Genomic DNA, 18,077 nt, shown 5'->3' on the forward strand with positions numbered 1-18,077 from the left:
GGATGTGCAATGAGTCCACTGCCCATGGGTTTTCTCTTGGGTTTAGAGAGCAGAACCTTTCTGTTTGCCTGTTGTGCTTGTTTGCAAAGAGGTCTATCACCGGTTCCCCCCAAAGCTGAATTAACTTTTGAAAAATGGATCGGTTTAGCGCCCATTCTCCTTGCCTCAGGGTATTGCGACTCAGGAAATCTGCCTCTATGTTTTCTGCCCCTTTTATGTGTAGGGCTGTCACGGAGTGTAGGTGATCCTCTGCACTGCTCAGAATGTCTGTTGCTGCTTCCATTAAGGAGTGTGATCTTGTCCCTCCTTGGTGGTTGATGTATGCCACTGCTACCTTGTTGTCTGACATGATGCGTACATCTCGACCCTGGAGTAGCGGAATGAAGTGGTTTAGGGCCTTGCCCACTGCCCACAGTTCTCTCAGGTTGGAGGATGCCTTCCTTTCTTGAGGTGTCCAGGAACCTTGACCTATGAGGCCCCTTAGGTGTGCCCCCCACCCCGAGGAGCTTGCATCTGTTAAAATTATATCTGTCGCCTGTCTGTCCCATGGTATTCCTAAGGTCAGATTTGTCTCGTTCAACCACCAGTTGAGAGAGTCTCTGGTTTTTAAGGAAAGCTCCAGCTTTCCTTCCAAACGCCCTCTTAGCGATCTTTGTGCTCTTAGTATCTCCCCCTGGAGTTGCCGGGTGTGAAACTGAGCCCACCTGACCGCCGGAATACAGGATGTTAGGGTACCTAGCAGGGACATTGCTTTTCTTAATGTCATACATGGTTGGTTTCGGCCCGCCAAGGCCAGATTTTGCACCTTCTCTATCTTGGACTCTGGGAGCAGACACTCTTGCCTTTCTGAGTCCAGTATAAATCCCAGGAAGGTCTGTTTCTTTAGGGGTTGTAATTTTGATTTTTTGAAATTGACTATCCACCCTAACTCTTGCAAGGTGTTGATCACCTGAGTCAGCTGTGCTGTACAGTGGTCCTCTGAACTGCCCACTATAAGAAAATCGTCCAGGTATGGTATTATGACCGTATCGTGAATCCGGAGAAAGGCTGTCACTTCCGCTATGACCTTGGTGAAGACCCTCGGGGCTATGGATATGCCAAACGGAAGAGCCCTGAACTGAAAGTGCCTTAGTGTGCCCTGAATATAAAGCGCTACCCTCAGGTATTTCTGGTAATCTGGATGGATAGGGATGTGGTAATACGCATCCTTTAAATCGACTACGGCCATGAAGCAATCTTGATGTAGCAGCTTCACTGCCGTAGTTACTGATTCCATCTTGAAGGTCGGGTTCTTTATCCGTAGATTGAGGCGTCTGAGATTTATGATTGTCCTGAACGACTGATCCGGTTTTTTTATTAGGAAAAGGGGTGAATAAAACCCCTTTCCTTCCTGTAAGCGTGGCACCTCGGACAGTACCCGCTTGTCTATCAGGCTCAGGATTTCTGTTTCTAAGGCCAGTTGTTCTTCGGTCATCTTCCTGATAGGTGTGATGACGACCACGGATTTTGGCTGACGAATAAAGGGGATTTTCAGGCCTTCTTTTAGGATGCTCAGAATCCAGGTGTTGGAGGAGATCTTTTCCCAGGCCTGGAAAAAGAGTGCCAATCTCGCTCCTACTGGAATACTGGCGTCACTGTGGTGACTTTTTTGAGATGGAGGTGCCTCCACCAAACATAAACCCTGATTCTTTCTTCTTTTTATCCTCCCATCTTCTTCTGTCAGCGGGAGGACGCCCTCTATTGAATCTCCCCCTCCGAAAGGGCTGTCTCCTCTGATCCATAGGGAATCTGGGGAAGCCTTTTTTCTTATCGCCTGCTTTCTCCAGAATATCGTCCAAGTTCTTGCCGAACAGGAATCGGCCATCGCAGGGGAGAGAGCACAATTTGGCCTTGGACTGAAGGTCACCCGGACAGCCCTTAAGCCATAACGCGCGTCTAGCAGCATTTGATAGTGACGCTGCTCTGGCTGTCAATCGCATAGAGTCCGCCGAGGTATCTGCCAGAAAAGCCGCTGCCGCGTGCAAGAGATACATGTCTGATAAGATCTTCTCTCTTGGGACCCTTGACGCCAGCTTCTCTTCTAACTGCTGCAGCCAGATCATGAGGGAGCGTGCCGTGCAGGTGCCTGCTATCGCCGGCTTAAGACCTCCTGCTGTCGCTTCCCATGCGTGCCTCAAATATGAGTCCGCTTTTTTGTCTAGCGGGTCTCTAAGAACCCCTGCGTCTTCCAAGGGCAGGGCCGACCTTTTGGAAGACCTGGACACCGCTGCATCTATTTTTGGGACTTTGTCCCATATTTCCGTATCCTTGTATTCAAAGGGGTATCGTCTCTTATAGGCGGATGGAAGGGCCCCCGATTTTTCAGGCTTTTTCCACTCCTTCTCAATAAGCGCCTGGATTTTCGCGTTTACTGGAAAGGTTCGTTTTTTCCTCTCCTGAAGCCCCCCAAACATGACGTCCTCTAGGGTTTTAGCCGCCCTTTCTTCCTGTAGGCCCATTGTGGTTCTAATGGCCTTTAGGAGGGCATCTGTATCTTCTACAGGGAAACATGGCTTTCCCCCTGTGTCACTATCTGAGGAGTCTGAGGAGGATGATTTTTCCGCCTGAGATGATACTGATGCGGAATCTGAGGGGGAACTAGGGAAATCCTTCCTGCTTTTTTTCCCTTTTTTCAATAAGGACTTAATTGAGCCTTCCATTTCTGACCTGAGGGCAGATATTAGATTGGCTGCGAAACTAGGCGCTTCCTCCGCCATAGTCCGCTGAATGCACGAAGCACAGAGATCTTTTTGCCAGTCTCTTGCTAGGGGAGATTTACATATAGCACAATCCCTATTCTTCTTGCTTCCTGCTTTTCTGGGCCTTTCCTACAGGGTGAAGCATACAATAGAAAAACCCCCTATTAATATACTGCTGACATTCACGAAGATCACTCACCACCCGTAATCAAGGGTACCGGATTTGGAGGCTGCGTCGGAGCACCTGACCCGCGCTCTTTGGAAATTGAGGAGTGCCCCGACCTGCGGCTGGGGCGACTGCTGCTTGAATGGCTTCCATGCTTTCTGCCAGAGGGCTGTGAGGGAGGCAGGGACGCTGAACGTTCCTGCTCGGACTCCATCTTGCACCGCCGATCTACAGCTGTCTTTCCCCTTTTAAATTGCATGCCTCCGCCTGGTGAGCGTCTTCCTCCCCTCCCCCCTGCGACCCAGCATTCCAAGCGCCGCTGACGTCAGCGGCCGGAAGACGCCAGCGTCTCTCCCCTACCAAAGGGATCGAGATGCGGCGTGCGCGAGGGGAGGGCGGCGCGGTGGGGGCTTCCCGGAGCCACCGGGATCCCATCCACGCCCGCACGAACCCGGAGCCCCAGGGACCCCGGGGACTGCGCTTCCAGGACCCGACGGCCGGCGCTACAGGTAAGCTACCTGTTCTTCCCGCGCCGGGACGGGCCTGGGTCTTTATCTTTTCTCTTCGCCCATGACAGGCACCGCCACAGTGGGATTCCTTCCAGGACAGGAACCCAACTGAAGCGGGGGAGAGGTGCCGCCCCTTATGTCTCAGTAGGTTCCTGTCCTGGCAGGGCGGATCCCTCTCTCAGGTGGTGCTGTCATGGGTGAAGGGAAAAGTTTCTCTCTCTCCTGGCGAGCCTGCGGTCTCTGTTGGCTGTATTGAAGCGGCGGAAAGTCCGAAAGGGTCGAAACTGACGCCTTAGTGGAGGTCTGCGAGGATTGGACTGAGGGAGAAGTGAACTCGTGCTTCCGGTGGCGTCCTTAATCTGGTCCAATTGGGACCCAAAGAGGCGCACCCCCTGAAAAGGCAGGTTAGTGAGGGACTTTTTAGAAGAGAAGTCCGCTTGCCAGGCCTTTAGCCAAACTGTACGTCGAATTGCAACTACCTTGCTTGACGCCTGAACTGCACAGGATGCGGCATCCAAGGAAGCGGAAAGAAGATAGTCCCCAGCATGGGAGATCTGATTGGCGAGATCGGCCAAACGCTCCGGTTGCGCCTTATCTAAGACGCCTTGACGAAGGTCGTCTGCCCACGTGGCTATGGCCTTTGCTGCCCAGGATGAAGCAAAGATTGGGCACACAGCCGCTGAAGCCGCTTCAAAGGCAGACTTCGCCAGGGATTCTATAATCCTGTCATTAGAATCCTTTAGGGACGCCACGCCTGAAAGCGGGAGAACCGTGTTATTGGAAAGCCTGGACACAGGCGGATCCACCGAGGGAGAGGCCGACCAGTTGTCCGTGAGCTCCTTAGCAAATGGGTAGAGTACGCCTAGACGTTTTCCTCTTTGAAAGCGTCTGGTCGGATCCTCTCTTTCCTTGGTAAAAATCTTCCCAAACTCGGAATGGAAAGGAAAAACCCTGGAGGGAGTTTCTGCCCGTCTGAACGAAACCTCCTGATCTGAGGATTTCGCAGGGGAGTCAGCAATATCGAAAGTATGATGGATCGCTGCAATGAGGTTCTGCACTGTGACCTTCATGTTTGCATCCTGGTCTGAATCCAGCTCTAAAATCCCCTCAGATGACCTGTCCGAAAGCGCTTCACCTGACTCGGGAGAGGAGGCCCGAGAGGGAGGCTGCTGAGAAGGGCTATGCGGTGAGATGGGACGAGGAGAGGAATCCGGCTGGGCATCTTGCCTGGGTCTTTTGCGACTAACGCTGGCTGACTCAGATGGAACAATTTGGGACCTGCTTGGCCCTGCTGAAGAGTCCAGGGGCAACTTATCAAGAACGGCCACCAGGGACTGAGACACCTTGGTGAGGTCTGCCACTGATTGAGATAGCGAGGAGGCCCAGCCAGGCATGGGGGGTTCACTCTCACCTGGAGCCGTAGATGGCTCCTGGACGGCGTCAGGCTGAATTGGGTTGCTACAATCCAGGCAGAGGGGAGTGGACTGGCCTGTTGGAAGTTTGCGATTGCACGAAGAACATGCAAAGAACTTGACTAAAGTGCAGGGGGGGGCAGTAGAGCGGGTACGATCAGACTTAGAGGTAGACATAGTGAAAAGCTGAGGTAATGCCGGAAGGTTGGGGGACAGAGGGCGGAGAAGGGTCAGTCTGCAGTGCAGAGCTACTCACGGTCCGGTGTCCCCAGAAGCGATGCTCTGCGACCTGTCAGTGGATGCAGGTCAGAGCAAAATCCGGCCGATAGACCTCCTGAACGAAAAAAACAGCTGGCAGAAGATGATCCGGTGACGAGCTGGTGTCCGGCTAACAGGCTGGTAAAATGGCGCCTGCCAAAGAGCACGCGTCCAGGAGAGGAGGGAGGGCGGAGCACATTGCAGGGTTAAATTTCACCGCCTTCTAGTCAATAGCAGGCTGGGCAGGTGAAGGACAGGCGGTGGGAGGGCCTGGGAAGAGAAGCCCGCTTAGAAGAAAGGGGCGGGGGGCGTGGCCGCGACGCAGCGGTAGGCCCAAAGTGAAGCCGGGGCCTAAATTAGTTGCGGCGGCCGCCTGTCAGCAGGGGGTCGGCGCGGAGGTCGGCAGAAGGGGACGCCGCAGCCGCTCTCAAGGGGAGGAAAGGAAAAAGGCCCTGTGCTCCCTGTCCCCAGAAAGGGGGAGGGGGGGGGGAATGCGGGGCCAGCAAAAAAGAGCATGGTGTGCCTATAGATGTAGGGCGACTGCGAGCGCCCGCATCCCTGTGCCATTGAAGAGGCCCCCTGTCCGCCGGGAATGAGCAGCCAGGTAATAAAAATCTATACTCACCCATCCCCGATCCGTTACCTGGGTCTGAAGAAGTCCTGCGTCTCATCCAACCGACAGGCTCTGGTAGGCGAGTGGGAGGGAGACTGGCGACAAGGACCCCTGGAGTCGCTGGCACGTCTTGGTGTCGGCGTCCGTCTGGCTGGTCCTGCCGCGGAGAACTGCAAGGATACGGGGTGACAGTACACGCCGTACTCGCAGACTTCATGTGGGAGTACAGATGTGACTTTTCACTCTGTATCCCTCCGTAGAACCTGTAAAGGAACGACGCACGACGAGGTAGATATGGGTCTAACGAAAGACTCGTGTCCACCTCCTACTGACACTAAGCTAAACTGAGGAAATTGGTGCCGGTCGGTGGGGTGTATACTGCGGAGGAGGAGCTAACATTTTTTTGTGCATAGTGTCAGCCTCCTAGTGGCAGCAAAGCATACACCCATGGTCTCTGTGTCCCCCAATAAGGCGAACGAGAAAAAAAACTTTTCATCCCATCCTTCTTTAATGTTTTTTTTCCCACAGTACCTATAATGCAAATTTTTTTAAAAAATGCCGTTATATTATAGAAGTATTTCAGATACCACACCAAGAACTAAAAAACAGCAAACCAACTGCTTGAGACCCCACTGAATGCCAGAACTTGGGCACATGGTTATCTCCACAAGCCCCATAAAGATTGAATGGAGTGCTACTCTAATGTTCTGCCATTTGGTTGGGGGTTCAGTGTTTGAACTGTCAATGATCTAGTAGGTATCACATATCCTGTATCAAAATGTATAGAAGGAGGAAAAAAAGAACAACTACCAAAAGAATGTAAAAAGTGGAGTTAAGCCCTTACCAGAGTAGTGTTTTACAAGTTTCTGTAGTGATTCAAATTGTGCCCGTGTAGTGATATAGTATCCTCCATTGTCAAGTTTTCTTATCTTGTAGTGTTTCACGTTGTCGCCTCTCACTTCATCCCAGTCCCGGATGGACAGTGAAAAAGCTCCTACAAAGCAAAATGTGTGCAAGAGAATTTACTAATCCATCATCGAAAAAACAACTATCGATCAGCAAGTTTTGCTTTGTTCCATAACCCCCTCCAACCTCTAATGTACAGCATGTGAAAAGGTTTCTTGGGTAAACACTTGGCACTACTACGTGGTCGTACATTTTTCTCAGATACAGATGAACATTGATACTGCGGCCCTGATGAACACTTTGCCACTATCAGCACTTTTATTGTCAAGTTAAATAAACCTAAAATATTGACAAGAGAGTCACTTTAAAAGGAACCGGTCATGTAAAATAACGCTATTAACCTGCAGATATGGGTTATTATGCAGGTAAGGGTGGTTTCACATTAGCGTTCAAGGCCGCAGCATCGGCCTGCGCACGGCCGCCGCTAAGCCCCGCCTCCACTGGTAGCTCCGCCTACGGGCGTATGACGCTGCATGCGTCCCCTATTTTTAGCACTTGGGACGCAGGCCGTGCGCAGGTATCCGTTTGGTGGCGCATGCGTCCTTTTGACAGTGCGCGGAGCGCACCAAATTGCAACAGGTTGCGTTTGGCGCCTGGTTGGCGCACCCATCAAAAGGACGCATGCGCCGCCAAACACATACCTGCGCACGGCCTGTGTCCCCAGTGCTAAAGATAGGGGACGCATGCAGCGTCATGCGCCCGTAGGCGGAGCTACCGGCGGAGGCGCGGTGGGGCTTAGCGGTGGCTGTGCGCAGGCCGACGCTGCGGCCTTAAACGCTAATGTGAAAACACCCTAATAGCATTCTGCCACCGGTTCGGTGAGTGTCGCAGGTCTGGCTCCTCCCATCTTCTTGCGACGCCGCCCTCCTGCTTGCTTCCTCGCTCCCCGGCATCGCGCTCTTGCGCAGGTGTACTATATCTGCCCCGTTGAGGCAAATTCCTGCAGTACGCAGGCGCTGGGAAAGGTCAGAGAGGCCCAGCGCCTGTGCACTGCAGTACTTTGCTCTGCCCTCAACAGGGCAGATATAGTACACCTGCGCAGAAGAGTGATGCCGGAGAGCGATCAAGCAAGCAGGAGGGCGGCATCGCAAGAAGATGGGAGGCGCCGGACCCACGACACCCATCGGACTGGACCACATTATAGAATGCTGTAGATAAAGCCCTGAAAGGCGATGGCCGCATCTTATAGCAGACAAAACAGGCAAGAGTTTCGCTTTAAGTACTTTTGGCATTTGGAAGCACTTCCCAAGCCTGTCACTTCAGCCTTATTCCCTGCACAGCGATGACTCCTGCTTGACTCACAGCCTCTATGCTTGTGTGACTTCAAGCAAAAGATGCTGTCAGTGAAGCAGGAGGCGGTGGCGATGAGAAGGAAATAAAGCTGGAGGCTAGTGTTGAGCGATCGTACTTTGACAAGGTATTATCTGAGCATGCTCGAGTGCTAAGAGTATCTTCAGCGTGCTTGAACACTACTTTCGAGCAGCTGAATGTCTCGTGGCTGTTCGACAGGCGCAGCACATGCAGGGATTGTATAAAACAGACAATCCCTGCATGTGTTGCAGCTGTTGAACAACTGTGGTCACTTGAACATAGCATTCGAGCACGCCGAAGATACTCTGTTAGCACTCAAGCATGCTCAGATAACACCTTATTCGAGCAGGTGAGCTCAACACTACTGGAGACACAAAAGCTCATGAAAGCACTTCCCATGCCAAAAGCAGTTTAGTTTAATTTGCATATCAATTCACACACTGCTTTCTCAGTTAAAGAGGAACGGACTGGCCAAGTAAAGGTATTGCTGGATTACTCTACAAAGGATAAATAGTTTGGGGAAGTGAAATCCAGCCAACACATTCCCTTTAAAGTCGAATTTTCTACTTTCCCTAATAAAAAAGCTGAATAAAGGTAAAGAATGAAAATACAGGAACGGATTATTACCCAGTGATTGAAACGGATGTTATTTTCCCACAAGACATAGAGTGTTAAATAACAATTTTTTTTGTCATGTAATTCGTACACAAGATATCCATCCGTCAAAAAAATTATTTCTACAGAAGCATGTGGTGATATGCAGTGTACTCACAACGGCATGGCTGCAGTCTATATACAAAGACCAGAGCGGTGGCAGAGAGGCAGCGCTGGATCTAGGCCACGTTCAGTATTTGGTCAGTATTTTATATCAGTATCTGTAAGCCAAAACAAGGAGTGGAACAATCAGAGGAAAAATATAATGGAAACACGTCACCACTTCTGGTTTCATCACCCACTCCTGGTTTTGGCTTACAAATACTGGGGTAAAAAAACTCACCAAATACTGAACGTGTGAACGGGGCCTTAGACTGTAAATAACATCTGATTTTATTATTTTAAGCTAGCCCAGGATAATCGGCTGTGGAATGGTATTCCCAAGACATCCCATTTAAATAGGTGTTTATAATACACTAGTTACCAGGTGTTTGAATGTTGTGTAAAAGAGAACATTTTTAGGGTAGGGTTTGTTATTTTTATTCCATTGTTTGCCAAAACAAATGCCATTAACTGTGAAAATGTTATTACAAGATGCTAAAGCCTTTTTTTGCTGTAAACAATACCAAAAACGGTAGCAAACTTATTTTGTCCAAAAAAAATTCACAATAATTTCAGGTGGAAACGTGGGTGCAATCAGGTCGAATCTTTGAGTCTAGGGTACGGAAAATGGGGCAAATCTACAGTGGCTCACAGAATGCATAGATTTCATTTTTTACTTTCAAGGTCTCCCAAATGCACCAAATTTGCTCAGAGGCAGGTGTCAAGAATTTGGTGCAAAGAACTCCAAATTTACACAAAAATGCAACTTTTTTTTTCATCTCTTCTGTTGCACAAAAGTGGGTTGTGTGACCTACTGACGTGCAATAAATTTACTATGTGTGCGCCAATAAACTAGCAAATATTGTAGCTGAAATCTACAATAGCCCAAATTAATCGATGCAAGCTTTTCAATAAACCTCGTAGGCATTAGGCTTAAAATGAGCATACGAATCGCCAGGCTTGATAAATGAATCCCATTGTTTTTTCATGTAAACTTGGTTGTTTTGCACTGAAAAAAAACCTGCAATTTAAATTGTGTAATGAGGCATGAAGAGACATCACTGCATATGGCATATATAGAATTACCTTTAGTGGTTTCACTCTCCCTAACTAAAAACGTCCCTCTTTGATTTCCCGGGCTGAGAAGCAATCTCTCGGCATCTTTTCTCCCCATTTTGCCAAAATACCACCTAGAAATAAGGAAAGCAGCACAAGTCTCATGATTTACATGCAGCAGAACATCCCCATATTCATCAGTCTCCATCAGACATGCTTTTATACATGTTGTTTGCTGAAACATTTCCCTTTCGTATTCAACATAGATACAAAACACTAATTTACCATTCACTATAGAAAAACGCATTGCTCTTTTTAGGATGATGAAACTTCCACTGATGTAGCACACTACATGCTTTTATTTTTTTACAATATTACCTTTAGACGTCCAGGTAAAGTCAACACAAGCTCTGGTACACACGGCTACAGTCACGATGGAAGAGATAAATGCATAAAGAGATTGTCCGGAACTATACAACCCCAGCTTTTCAGGGCATCACAGAATAAAAACAAAGGTTCACATTCTCACTTTCCGTTCCAAAGAAGACATATTACCACTGCAGACAATCAGAGGACACTAATCGGCTGCAGCTCATAAATACTCTGTTAGGCTAGTTTCACACTAGCGTTTATTCGACGCAGCGCACGGCGCCGCTAAGCCCCGTCCCCTGCCGGCTCCCTGCCCGCCCCATCCGGTCATCGCCACCTACTATCGCACGTGGACGCTTGCGATCTGTGCACCCTATTTTTAGCATAGGGTGCACAGATCGTGCGCTAGTAGGATTTTGGCGTGCGCTGCGCACTTTTGAAGGTGCGCCCGCCGAACGCAGCATGTTGCATTTCGGCGCGCACAGCGCACCTTCAAAAGTGCGCAGCGCACGCCAAAATCCTACTACCGCACGATCTGCGCACCCTATGCTAAAGATAGGGTGCGCAGATCGCAAGCGTCCATGTGCGATAGTAGGCGGTGATGACCGGATGGGGCGGGCAGGGAGCCGGCAGGGGACGGGGCTTAGCGGCGCCGTGCGCTGCGTCGAATAAACGCTAGTGTGAAACTAACCTTAGAACGGATGTCTTCTCTGCCAAAATAGTAAAGTCAGAGAATGCTGACTGTTGTGTAACATGACCGCTGCAGCCAATGTCATGTAATTCAACACTAATAACAGCGCCAACATTGCTGGGTCAGCGCCGCTGCAGGGGGAGAGCATACATTGTTTTTATTTTCTATGGGGACTTAACAGATTTAAGCAGGGGTTGTTCATTGCGGAAAATCCCTTTAGGCTGCGTTCACACGTCGCGTTTTTTTTCGCGGCGGTTTTTAACGTGCGATTTTGAAGCGAAAACGCAAAAAAACAGCATCCCATGCAATCCTACGGGATTCCGCAATGCTGTGCTAATGCTGCGGATTTTCCCGCGGCAGAATCGCATCGCAGAAAAATACGCAGCATGGTATTATTTTGCGGAATCGCGGCAATTCCGCCCACATTGTTCTGCTTACTTTCCGCATGTGGCTGTGCCCACCATGTGAAAAGTAAGCAGAACATTTGCGGATGGTACCCACGGTCCGGAGGAGAGGAGACTGTCCTCCGGGCTCTGGGTTCCATATCCCTGTAAAAAATAGAATTAAAATTAAAAAATTGTCAATCTCACCTTCCGACGTCCCACGCAGCATCCCCAGGCTTCAGCGATACACACGGCAGGTCCCGTTCCCAGTAATGCATTACGATAATAACCTTTACCGACGTCGATGTCTCGCAATACTGTAGCGGTCTCGTGAGACCGCGACGTCAAAGGTCATTGCCGCAATGCATCACTGGGAACAGGACCTGCCGGAGCATCGTGGAGGCCTGGGGATGCTGCACGGGACGTCGGAAGGAGAATATAACCTGATTTTTTATTTTTTTTTATTATTTTTAACATTAGATCTTTTTACTACTGATGCTGCATAGGCAGCCTCAATAGTAAAAAGTTGGTCACACTCGTCAAACACTATGCTTGACGAGTGTGACCAACCTGGCAATCAGTTGGAAAACGCTAGCATTCTGCAAGCTAATTACGCTTGCAAATTGCTAGTTTTTCCGAGGGAAAATCGTGGGAATTTAAAATGCGATTTTCCCGCGAACATGTGAACTTAGCCTTAATATGGGGTCAAAAGAAACTTTAGCTGGAGAATAACAGTATATACATGTGCTCTCTGTCATGATTTAGTGTAGATGTTCAGAAAGGATTTAAAATGGTTGTTCCCATCACTAAGATCTTATCCCAACATGTAGCAGTTGTAGTAATAGTATTACCAAATACCTCCAATTAGTAATGTAGTGTAGTTATTCTGATTTGCCTTATATGCAGGCATTGCAGGACCTTAGGTATCCATGGTTACAACCACTGATTTAGTGACAGTTAGCTTGTCGCTAGTGGTCGTAACCATGGATACCTAAGATACCACAAAGCCTGCACACAAGGAAAGAAATAGCGAATCAGAATAACTATACTACATTTCTAATTGGAGGTATTTGCCAATATTATTTCATCTACTATGTATAGGCTAGGATCTTAAAAATGGGATTACCGCTCCCTCTGTAAGAATTTTATATTGTCTGCTATGAAATTCATAATAAAGAAATAGTCACTGACCAGGTAGAGTACATTGACACATGATGTAGAAAATGACTGGACTAATAGGAATTACCAGAACAGGACCATTTATATACTGGTATCTTATGTAAATATAAGGCAACTGAACGCAATAAATAGTTATATAATGTCAATCAGGGTGAAATTGGCTTTCCACATAGCCAGTTGGTGATATACCATGTTGTGCCGTAAGTCCCAAATGCAGTAATAGCCTTTTATTTTCATTTATCAGTTTATCGTTGGATACACGGAACATTGTACTTACTCTTCAGCCTGTATGGAGTCCGCTGGGGCAACATAGTTACTGGGAATATAACCTGTTTTTCCAGTGGCTATGGACCTAGCTTCCCACCAGTCTCCTTCCCTGAATTAAGAAAAATAAATGATTTAATGTAGTGCACAAATAGGACAATCGGGGCAATGATCTACTGCGACACGGAGACTTCTTGTAATCTGTCTGCCTAGGTGAAGAGAACTGTAGTAAAATATACACATAGTAATTACATTGTGTAGCCCAAAGTCTTATTTCAGCCTAAACCAATAATGACTTGCCTTTTCATTTTTTTTTTTTTTATTGATTGGAAACTACATTTTATAAAATCACAGACAAGACGAATATTATTTAAATTAGGTTCTTGTGTTAGGCTGTGTGCACACGTTGCATTTTTTCAGTGCAGATTTGTCACAAATCAGGAAGGGCTTCCTGACGCCAGCAAAGTGAATGAGAATCCCGACGTCTCATGCACACGTCGTGCATTTGTTACCTGCAGATTTGGAGCAGATTTAAATCTGCAGCAGGACAATTTTTTTGGCGTTTTTGCTGCTGATTTCAGCTATACTAAAGAGCAGGGGGAAAAATCTGCACCAAAAACACAACTAAAAAACCGAGCAATAAGCGCGTTTTTGCAGCTGTGCTTTTCCTGCCAAGAGATGCAGACATTGGCGCACCAAATACTTAAATGTGTGCACATACCCTTAGAAAATAAAAGTAAGCATTTAATGAAGCTCAGTTAATATATATTTTTCTTTTTAACTTTTTTTAGGGGTAGCTAAAAAGAGATGCAAAATGGTTGAAGTATGCCAGTTCATGTCTACTGTCTCAAGAAACGAGAGGAAGAGAAGGAAGCCAGGACATGCCATTAATGAAAACACTAATGAAACATGGCTGTAACATACGTGTTGTTGATGATCTGGAATCTTTCACCTTTCCTGAAGGAAAGATCTTCTGATGTTCTAGCTTCATAGTCGTATAAGGCAACAAAAACTGTAACACCCCCTGAAAAGACAATAGCCAATGTAAAGTATACAGCAATTACGGTTTTCATATATGTGCACACTCCATTCCATAGCGGAGATCAGAGAACACCTTACCCCTCCAGTACCCAGAAATCATTACCCAGAAATCATTCCCTGTGAAAGTAAGAAATTGGCACAAACTAGAAATGGGTAACTTTAGAAATGAATGTTCAATTATTTTTTTTCCTTTACATCGGTTGCATTACAATAAAGCACACACACACCATGTTTAAAAGGTAAAAGTAGGTCAACGTGGTTTTCCCTTATTAATGTATAATACAAAACTGCCTTTTAATTGGACCAAGTTTAACATCTTAACTCTTCCAATGTGAAACCAAATTTTGGAGGGGCTTCCAAATAAAGACGATATCTGACAATGAGCCTGAATTCAGACATACATGTATCACCGTCCGAGTATTGACCACGATGCATAGACTGACAGCCTATGAGGCCGTCAATTTGGGATCAGTAGACTAACACATTCAAACTGATATATTGATGTCTGAATTCAGCCTTAAAGGGGTAGTCTGATACCAAAGAAGCCTTTTATGAATCTCTATCGTTAATTACTAAGCACTTTTGTATTAGCTTTATTATTAAATTGTCTACACTTCTCCCTATTTTGCCATTTCCGATAGTTTTTTTTCTTTACTTTTCTTCTTGTGATGTTTTGTTTGAGAGGTGTATCAAATGGTTATCAAATGGTACGTCACAGGAGGCTGGGGCTGCACTCACTTTTCTGCAACATCAATCACCCTGCCTGAAACAGGATGACATCAGGGTGTGGCGCAGTGGTCACTTACCACCAAAACTGTCACCATCACCACCTGATGACATCCTGGTACAGTAGAGGTGATCAAGAAGTGACCACATCCTCATGCACCGCTGCCGCCATCACAGTCACTTTTTCCTTATCATGGAGCGGTGATGGAAACAGTGTGAGTGACACAGGCACTGACCATTGATGAAAATTCTTCTGAGAGCAGTGATAGAAGCTGTGTGGCGCCGATGCTGTCACTCACCCTGTTTCCATTTACCACACTCAAATGAATCATCAGGGGGTGTCACTCACACGGCTTCCAACACCACTCCGAGTGAAGTCCCAGCCTCCTGAGACTCCTCTCAAATGAAAAGATACAGGAATAAAAGTAGTAAAAAAAAAAAAAAAAAAAAGGAAATAAAGTGAATTACAAAAGTGCTTAGGGCAGGCATTTATAAGTTTTGGACCACCCGTCTAAATTGAATGCACTGAATGCTCAGTATTTTATAGTTTTTAGATTTATACACAATATTTAACAGTAACCATCTAGTCTTTTGCTTGTTGTCCTGATCTTTGCATTAAAAATGGTAGTCTGCTATATTCAACCCATCTTAAAGTTACTCCCTCTTTATTAGATAGCGTAATGAGCAGCTACAAAAACTGGTTCTCCCTCTGGATGATCCATCTCCCGTGTGTATTACTTGGAAGGCCCATTCACTTCTATGGGTGTTGTATCATCTATAGCAAAAATTAACAATGAAATAAGATTGGATTTAGCAGTGGCCACTACTGTGCTCGCCCACCGCTGCCAATACTGCTAAGCAACTGTAAGTGGGTGGAAACAAAGACCGTAGGTGTGATTCTATGAAAATGATGTTCTACAACGCTGATGGATCAGTGCAGGATATGACAGCAGAAAATTACAATGGTTATACACAAACACCACGAAGAATGAGGAGATGTGAGGGGCAGGGCCATCTACTGAATGGGTTTCCTCCTGAAGGAGCTGAAGCAAAGAGAAGACATTCTGACTTATCTAAGGATCGTTATTTCTTAGCCTTCACATGACAGCTTATAATAGCTTTTCTGGAATACATAACAACTACCTTTTAATTGGCTTAAACACACGGTATTGTCATCACACATGCAGCACAAAAGTGGGAAACATGTTCTCTTATGCCCTACTCTCTTCACAGCTTCGGTAAAGATAGTCCTGCTTAACCTCGACCCAATGTATAGGTTTAAGCGGGCTTATAGTGATTAGCTCTACAAGTGATAACATCAACTCTAATAGGGCTGACAAAAAGAATGGTAGAATGTGAAAGTACAAAGAAAGAGTCTTGTTTTATGGCAACCACCTTTTAGACGACACATTAAAAGGGGTTCTTCGGGAATAGAAAAAGCTAAAGTGTCAGTATAAGTTCCTAAATACATTTAATTAGCAAATCACAATCATTTTGTTTAGGAAGGTAATAACCATGCAATTAAAATGGCCGCCGCTCATTTCACTGTCCTAGAAAGTTAGGCCGGGTGCCTGAGAGCATGTGCAGTAGGAAGCTCTGCTCCATCCCTTAATGTAGGAAGATCCTCCACTAGTACTACTGGAGATTCCAAAGGTGCCGAGGTAAGAGCAGCCTGCTAACACTGCTGTCCACCTTGTCAATCTGATACAGTACTGAAGATACCAGAGGTGCTGAGGTAAGAGGAGAAGGTTGCTCACACTGCTGTCCACCTTGTCTATCTGACCCAGTACTGGAGACACCAAGGGTACTCTGGGTAGAAGAGGTGGTTTCTCACACTGATGTGTGCCCTGAATGTCTAATCCAGTACTGGAGATACCAGAGGTGCTGAGGTAAGAAGAAGCTGCTCACACTGCTGTCCACCATGTCTACCTGATCTAATACTGGAGATACCAGGAGTCTGAGGTAAGAGGCCACTTGCACCTCTGTGTCCCGTATTTCTGAAAAACAATATAAACATCTCTAGGTCATGGCAAAGAAGCTTCCTACTGCACATTCTCACAGGCTGTCAGTATAAGATGACTGCCACTTTAATTCTGTAGTGTTTACTTCTCTAGAAAAAAAAATTGTGATTTGCTAGTTAAATGCATTTATAAATTACATTTCCTTCAGTTATTTATTTTTATGCATTCCCGAGGAATCACTTTAAAACACGTATATAAAAATAAAACCAATGAAAGGTAAAATGCAGCAAAAATCCCTTTGGTAGTCAAACAAAAAAGTACAGCGCATATATTAAAAAGCATACTAAAAACAGCTAAACCCTTTCTGATCCTTAAAGTCCAAAATATCATTAGGTAAGCTATGCCATTGTCATCTCTGGGAACTGATACTTATTATTTTATGACAACCATAAAACATCATGAACGTCCTCGCAAAAATACATGTCTGATATAGTCATCACTACACCCAGTAAGTTACAACATCAATAAACCTTATAAATATGGGATTTTGTATATCACTTTTAAAGTTCAACCTTGTTGAAAAACAAATGACAACATTCAGGTTACGGCCTAATTCACACACTAAAAATGCTTAATGCTTTTAAAAGTTGCAACATTTTCATGACATAAAGAGCTGCACAAAAATTGTGTGACTGGTGGTATTTTGACTCTTTTGAAGCGGATCTGCTAATTTGAAGCGGATCTGCTAAATTGAGAGGAACTGGGGAGTAGTACAGGGATGGTTACGTCCACCCATCAAATTTAACAAAATTACTAGCATTTGTAATGCAAGAAACGCTACTCCCGCTCTGGCACACCACTGAAAATATGCGGTAAGTTCACAAGAGGTGTGAAACTCCTAATTCGGTGCGCCGTACTCCAGCAAGCTCTTCATTAAGGCAAACGTGCATAACACCAGTATAAATAAATCTGCAGCCCATGAGATTCAAGTGTTTTTCAGGCTGGAAATACAGTCAGGCTTTTTTAGTCAAAGACAAGAGTAGATTCAATATAAATGGTAAATAAAAGGGACTTTCATCTCTCATCCTGGCCGAAAATATTGGCACTAATGAAGTTGTTCCAGAAAATTAAGTATTTCTTCCAGAAAATTATTGCAATTACATGTTTTCCTATACAAATGTTTATTTGCTTTGTGTGTCTATCGGAACTATACAAAATTACAGAGAAGATTAAAAAGGCAAATTGGACATATTTTCACACAAAACTCCAAAAACGGGCCAAACAAAGTTGTTGGCACCTTCCCAGAATAGTGGGAAAACAACTTTGTTTCAAGCATGTGATGCTCGTCCAAACTCACCTGTGGCAAATAATAGGTGTGGGCAACATGAAAATCACACCTGAAACCAGATAGAAAGGGGAGAAATTGACTCAATCTTTGCATTGTGTGTCTGTTTGTACCACACTAAAAATAGAGAACAGAAAGAGAAGAGGACTCGAGAATCCAAATTGTTGGACAATGTCAAGGTTACAAGTTCATCTCCAGAGATCTTGATGTTCCCTTGTCCATGATGTGCAACATACCGTAATCAAGCAGTTTACAACCCATGGTACTGTATAATCTCCCTGGACCTGGATGGCAGAGAAAAATTGATGAAAGGTTGCAACGCAAGATAGTCTC

At 46.0% G+C, this 18,077-nt stretch overlaps 1 protein-coding gene across 1 annotated transcript in view; it reads right to left on the reverse strand.

Moving 5' to 3' along the window:
* YES1 (YES proto-oncogene 1, Src family tyrosine kinase) overlaps window positions 1-18,077 on the reverse strand; it is an 86,166-nt gene that overhangs the window by 18,954 nt on the left and 49,135 nt on the right. Inside the window, exons 3-6 of the mRNA XM_073550874.1 lie at window positions 13,596-13,695; window positions 12,685-12,783; window positions 9,816-9,919; window positions 6,541-6,690 (exon numbers count right to left, since the gene is read on the reverse strand). Coding sequence (XP_073406975.1) covers window positions 6,541-6,690; window positions 9,816-9,919; window positions 12,685-12,783; window positions 13,596-13,695 — 453 coding nt within the window. The remainder of the gene's footprint in view (window positions 1-6,540; window positions 6,691-9,815; window positions 9,920-12,684; window positions 12,784-13,595; window positions 13,696-18,077) is intronic.

This window comes from Dendrobates tinctorius, unplaced genomic scaffold (genome assembly GCF_039654945.1).
Source record: "Dendrobates tinctorius isolate UK_male_01 unplaced genomic scaffold, ASM3965494v1 ptg000171l, whole genome shotgun sequence".
NCBI lineage: Eukaryota > Metazoa > Chordata > Amphibia > Anura > Dendrobatidae > Dendrobates > Dendrobates tinctorius.